The sequence below is a fragment of the Pholis gunnellus genome (genome assembly GCF_910591455.1).
Source record: "Pholis gunnellus genome assembly, chromosome: 1".
Taxonomy (NCBI): domain Eukaryota; kingdom Metazoa; phylum Chordata; class Actinopteri; order Perciformes; family Pholidae; genus Pholis; species Pholis gunnellus.
Genome location: NC_136528.1, coordinates 4,307,959 through 4,314,459, shown reverse-complemented (window position 1 = coordinate 4,314,459; position 6,501 = coordinate 4,307,959). Strand labels below are relative to the sequence as shown.

At 39.5% G+C, this 6,501-nt stretch overlaps 1 protein-coding gene across 1 annotated transcript; it reads right to left on the bottom strand.

The window, feature by feature from the left end:
* Window positions 1–652: 652 nt before the first annotated feature.
* Window positions 653–6,259, bottom strand: LOC306694447 (low choriolytic enzyme-like). The gene is made up of 10 exons (XM_079157305.1): window positions 6,165–6,259; window positions 5,595–5,625; window positions 5,442–5,507; window positions 5,015–5,167; window positions 3,729–3,846; window positions 3,351–3,529; window positions 2,565–2,646; window positions 1,842–1,966; window positions 1,524–1,624; window positions 653–903 (listed from the first exon to the last, which is right to left on the bottom strand). The coding sequence occupies exons 1-9, from the start codon at window positions 6,225–6,227 to the stop codon at window positions 1,569–1,571; spliced, it is 873 nt and encodes a 290-aa protein (XP_079013431.1). The 5' UTR covers window positions 6,228–6,259; the 3' UTR covers window positions 653–903; window positions 1,524–1,568.
* Between the last annotated feature and the right edge of the window lie 242 nt (window positions 6,260–6,501).

The following is a 6,501-nucleotide window of genomic DNA, read 5'->3' as shown; positions in this document are numbered from 1 at the left end:
GACATTCTGCATGTGGCGTTCGGAGCAAGGCCAGAAAGACGGCTTATCACCTACAGTACGCTGCTACGTTTGATCACCTGTGTGTGTTTATCAAGAGGGCTTCACAATTCATGAAGGCCACCGACGTGAGAATGACTGGAAATGTGAACGCTGCTGATCACCTGCGAGTTCTGCTTCTACATGCAGGGGGTCGGCAACATTTTTGATATAAAGAAACATTTTAATCATCAGTGGGACAAATGTAAGTTGAATTATGTTAGAACATCAACATTTAAATCTCCATGCATCCGTAATTTTATTCCAACCATAGAAGCAACATACACAGCAACATATTTAAAAGATATCTCATAATCAGGACACAGTAATGAGAGCACTTTAAAAGAAGGCTGCCGTCCTTATGAAAGCATCCACGTCTGAGTTCAAATCCTTGACCCGACCAAACCGCCAACAATCTTGTTCTTTAGCAATAAACTTGATAAATTCTGAGAAGAAGGTGGCGACTACGAGCCAATCAGAGGCAGAGCAAGGCGGGGAAAGAATAATTATCATAAATAACCGTCTGTGCCAATGGCTGTGAACGAGGTCATGTGGGGTCACCTTGGGTTTCACTTGTATCTTTGCAGATTAAAATATTGAGCAAAGACACACAGGCTGATGTTAAGATATGTGAATACGTATTTTTTATTCATTATTAATAAAAAGTATCAAGCTAACAAGCAGTTATTTATTGAGGAGTACATTTGTGATGATGGACACATTTTTATTTCTCATTAGACAGCACAAGCTAATTTAATACAATTCTTAATTATAGCAAATTCATTAAGCACAAGACGCATTTCTGGTTTTGTTTGTAGATGACAAAAAAAAAAGTTGCATCACTTTGGCTCATTTCCTCTTGATTTCCTGTTGGAGGAAAAAAGGGGATTTGTTCAAACTCTTGAATGAATCTGCGTACATGTGCACGCACACACACAAACACTTGGTTATACACAAACTAAGAGATACTTAAAGTCCTTAAAGGGACAATTCATCCCTAAATCCCAAAGGTGTGTTTTCCCTCTCAGCTGTAGTGCTGTTTGATCAAACTAGATTGTTAAGTTGTGTGTTATAGAGATATCGGCTAAAACATTTGAAAAACTCAACAGATAATTTACAGACCATAAAGTATTATTTCTCTCTTAACCATGTCTTAATCAGGTCATGATTTCAGGTTGCCTTATAGTCCCATTGTGGTGGAGAGAAGGCAGACATCTTTACGACTGATGTCTCCAAAAGTATCAACACGCAACTCTCACCAAAACAATATAGATTGATAAATAGTGCTACAGGTGCTGGAAAAATGTATATCATTTTTATTTTATATTGTATTTTTAAGTATCAGTCACTATCTGAAAATTATAAAAATGCCAAATTTACGGGAAAAAATATATGCAATTAATAAAAGCTACTACAAACATAAAAAGAGGAAAACTTCCATCTGAAGACAGACTGTACAGTCAGGCTCATGTGAATGTCATACTTACGTTACACCGCGTTGACGATAGCGCACACATAGCAGACTTTCATCTCTAGAGGAAATGGTTTCTCTGCCACGGATTCAGGTCATGCCTGGAAGCAGTCGAATCTGACATGAATTCAAAGAGACAGCAAACTCTGTTAAAGCTGCTTGGTTTCTTTATGCTACTGCTACAATGCATATAAACATATACAGGTTTTGATCTGTGTTCAATCCGACTTATGTCCGTCAGGTTTGTCAGAAGGAAGATGGAGTGAGTGAGTGCTGGTGGTAGCAGAAGTTTAGTTGGAGAGGTCGTAAGCTACTTCTTTAAAAAGATACGTACTGCAGAGGTAAAGGCGGTTCACCCGAAGGATGTCAGTGGCACTCATCTGGGTGGCCCTGCCGATGGCTACATTGCCGTCGGGAATGGGAACGATGGTCGGCCTCCTGTTCCTAGAGAAGGCAAACCTGCGGTGCAAAATACACAGAGGCGATGAGACGTTTAAACTGTACATCGGGACTGATTTAATGACCACTGAGAGCTGATTTATGGAAAAGGCTGCAAGCTTAAAGCTGCATTAAGAAGCAGAAAGCTGAACAACATGTCGTCTGACACAATACCACCTTACGAAGTCGTTACGGCTGACATGTTAGCAAACAATTTTCTAGTTAGCAGACAGAGAAACGTTATCTTTCAGTTGGAGTCGCGTTTGTGTCCTCATGAATATGGCATATTTGGCCAAAAAAATTAAAAAAAAATCAAGTCTGTCTTCCAACAATATTCACATGCTGATAACAACATAATGAAAAAAAGGAACGTTTTCTGTAATAATTCCTATAGTTCATACTGGTCTGGAAAAGAATGTAAGCCATGGAGGAAAATCCATCCTAAAGCTAATCTAAAGCTAAAATCTTTCTGTCTGTCTTTCTTTCTTTCTTTCTTTCCTCCCTCCCTCCCTGCCTGCCTGCCTCTTGGTTACATGAATTAACCTTCTTTTTTAGCTTAATTTGCGTCCTCTTAATAGCTTCAGCTGAGAATTAGAATATGTTTTATGTGAGACGCTACCTTCCATAGTGCATGACAGAGTTGTAGTCGTAGGGAGTGCCAAGGTTCCTTGTTTCAATCCTCCTGAAATTGGACTCCATTCCTGGAGAGGATCACACAGCTCAATCAGATGTTTTTCTTCTACACAACTGCTACAATGATATGATGAAGTCAAGTCATATTTTGATCTATTTCTTTATACTTAAAGGAGACTTATCATGCACATTTTTCAGGTACATAATTTAATTTGGGGTTTCTACTAGAACATGTTTACATTATTTCATGTTCAAAAACACCAGTATTTCTCTCATACAGTCTGTCTGGATATACCTATATTCATCCTCTGTTTGAAATGCTCCGTTTCAGTGCCTGTCTCTTTAAGCCCCTCTCCCGTCAAATACCCAGTCTGTTCTGATTGGTCAGCATTTCCAGTCTCCTGCATCTGTGCTGTCGCTGTACTGCAGTCGGGTACTCACTGGGTGAGTCCACTACACAGAGTTTAGCGGCACAGTGACTGTATATTTGTGACATCACAACCTTTCTGAATATGGGCTGTATACTGTGCATTTTTCCGTGGATTGAGCATTTTGATACTTTCACTATATCTATAGGAGTTAGACCTGGTTGATAAAAGAAAAGAGGAATCTAACTTTCTACAATATGGGACCTTAAAACTTTTTCATTTGAGAGCTTAACATTAATAAAGGTCAGTTGTATTACTTGTGAGACCCCATTTGTTTCTATCATCTGCAAAATTCTTCAATAAAGTTCCATCTATATTCGTCATAATTAAAGGAAGTGACCCACCACGAATAACGTTCTCCAGCAAGATGCGAACATGCTGGTCCCTGTCGGACCGAGTCTGTTCGTGGTTGAAGCCCAGGGCGTGCAGCAGCTCGTGTTGGATGATCTGCCGGAAAACACAACCTTGGCGACTCAAAGACACTACCTGGCCTCTACCACGACGCCCAATAAATGAGAAACACCTGAAAGAGAGCAATAAATAAAACCTCCAAACAGTAAAACAGATTGATCAGCACCATTGTGAATAAGTTACATTGCTTCCCTTGATCCTGTCTGATGTCAAGACAGATGAAAGCTCCGTTGTAAGACCCGAGGTGTAAATAGAGGTCTATAAGATCGTATTAATGAATGCATATCTGGTACGTATTTTGTGGCCCCTACCCTCCGCGCGACTGGATGTCCACAAAGTTCTCCTCTCCGTTGAGGGGGGTGAAGCGGATGCAGGTGGACGCAGCAAATGATCGCAGACCTTCAACGATGGTATCTCTCTCTCTTTGGTCTTGACAATAAAAAAACCCCAAAAAAACACATGTATAATCAATTTAGTGGGTTTCATTGCTTTCATCTTCTACATCATAGTAAAATGGGATTTTTTAGCACTAATACTATACAAGTATTCGTATTTAAATAATAGCAACACTCATTTTATTCATTCATTTATTCATTCAAGTATACTAGCCTACTACTAAACCAGTACTATACCACTAGTAGCCAACCACTATTAGGCTACTCTGCTAGGCCTACTACTGTACTGCTGCTACTTCTATAACTACAACTGCTACTACTGATTATGCCACTGCTAGTATTGCTTCCAGCCTTCTTTTACTTACCACTACTATTACTACTTCTACTACTACTACTACTGTTCTGGTAGTACTACTACCACCACAACTAACATTACACTGCTAATGCTATTGCTACTACTACTAATACTTCTTCTTGTATTGGTATTAGGCTAGTAGCCTGCTACTATCAACTGCTATTGCTATACTAGTGCTATTCCTACTAGGCTATAGGCTACATAGTACTACTGTTACTACTACCAATAAACTGATACTACTACCGCTAGATTTACAAGATTTACAACTGCTATTGCTATTTCTAAAAATATTGCTACTTCTGTGATACCCATAGTTTTACTACTACCCAACAACTAACTTTAGCTACCACTGCTAATGCTACTACTTTAGGCTGCATACTACTACTACTCATGCTATACTGCTCCTACTACTACCACTAAATCTGCAACTGCTATTGCTACAGCTATTGCTGCTACTGTAACCTTTACTTCTCCTATTACTGCTACTATGCCTGCAACTAACATGACAACTACGCATGTGATATTGGTAAATTGCGGAACCAGCCGCCAATCGACGCCAATCGCCCCTTCCTACCACCCTACCTCCGGCGCTCTTGCTCGAACCACACCTTCATTTTGATCTCAACTACACACCTGTAAAGTTTCATGACCGCTGCTTGCACAGTTGTGAAACTATCTTGGTGACAAAATCTGTCCACAGGCGGACAAATACACACCTGACTGACCTGAAGTACTTCAAATCCACTTCTGTGGTAGTTGCTGAGGTCTCCAGGACACAGACTCACAAGGTGAAACTGTACAATAGTCATAGCTGGAATAAAAAAAAGGCCCTGCCCTCATTACTTACCATAGTCCCTGGCGATGCGGTAGGGGACGTAGACGTTGCCATCGGTGGCTTTAGGCCACAGGCAACCTCGTTCTACGCAGGGATCAGCGTTCTGTAGACCTGTTGGCACCGCTATGTCACCAAACATCACCAGAGGGTCATCGAAGTTCTTTCCTGCAAAATGACGTGAGGATGATCGAGAAAATGTTGTGATCTTTTTTATTGAGCTGCATTTCATTTTCTTGATTAAACTGCTTTGTTAATTCATGTCCATGTACACGAATCACTAGATTATATTTTCAGATTTTGTCTAAGTACTGTCAGCAACACCAGCATCATGCATTATTTCTAATGATTTAATGACTTTTTTCATTTTGATATTTTATCATTATTACTGTACATTTGCTTGAATGAAGAAACAATAAAGCAGTTGCCGTGATGAACATACCAACATGAACATTGGCCTTCTCTAACAGCGTGGAGACACTGAATTCGTCATCCTCAACGGTGTTGCCTGTGGAATAGAAACACTTTGTATCAGTTACTTGATGTACTACTATGTATTTACAGAATTGTATCTTCTGAAAAGAAGCCATCTTACCAGAGTACTCCTCGCTATTTTCAAAAGGAACCTGTGATTAGACAAAGGTGGTTGATTGCAGTTCACTGAATTAAAAATGTTAAATTCGCTTCAATGTAAATTCAGATAAAGTTTAGTTCCAGCAGAGATTCAACTTCAGTTTGAGACGACTATGGGAGGTGCAGGTCCCATAGAAGTAGCATGTAGGGGGATAGGGGGAATAATGGAAACTAATATTTCTTGTTAATGTCTTTTTCAAGGCAGAGAAAGCTAAATTTGAGCGTTCCTGCATTGGATAAGAAAGTAATGCAAGCCACAAACTACAAAGTATAAAATGAAACAAAGAATCACATTTAGCTTTTAGCAATTTACCAAATTGTCTTTGTTAAGAAAGAGTTTCAAATTCCCACGATTAAATAAAATAAAAAAATAATGATAAAATGATTAATCCCTTACACATAATCATTGAAGAAAAACTGTATTTGGGACTTTTACATTTCAGAATGTATCACATTTCTTTTCAAATTGTGTCATAAAAAATGACGTGTATTTACCTGATTATGGAGACATAATTTGTCTGCTGATGCTTACCTGTAGAGTAAAACTTTGGACTGAGCAGAAGAGGACACTGAGCGCAGCAGCCTGGAGGAGCATGGCTGGTTATAGGGCCACAGCAGCAGACCAAAGGAAAAAGCCTGGGGAAACAGAGGTGTTCCAAACTTATATAGGAGTGAAAGACGACTACTTCTATCCTAATATGGTGCACTGCTGACCAAAGACTTGTTGACAAATTCAGCGCAACCAGAAGTGTCAGTTATTACTTAAAACGGACTGTGGTTTGTGTAAGATGTGGGCTTTGTTTTTGCCCTGTTTGTCCACAGGCATGAACAGATTACATAATTTAACAGTCAGTGATCGGCTGTTTAAG

Coding starts and splice junctions, on each gene's coding strand:
- LOC306694447 (XM_079157305.1), bottom strand. CDS start 6,227: ATGCTCCTCCAGGCTGCTGCGCTCAGTGTCCTCTTCTGCTCAGTCCAA. Junction 5,626..6,164: donor TCCAAAGTTTTACTCTACAG/GTAAGCATCAGC, acceptor GTCTAATCACAG/GTTCCTTTTGAAAATAGCGA. Junction 1,967..2,564: donor TCTGTCATGCACTATGGAAG/GTAGCGTCTCAC, acceptor TTTGCACCGCAG/GTTTGCCTTCTCTAGGAACA.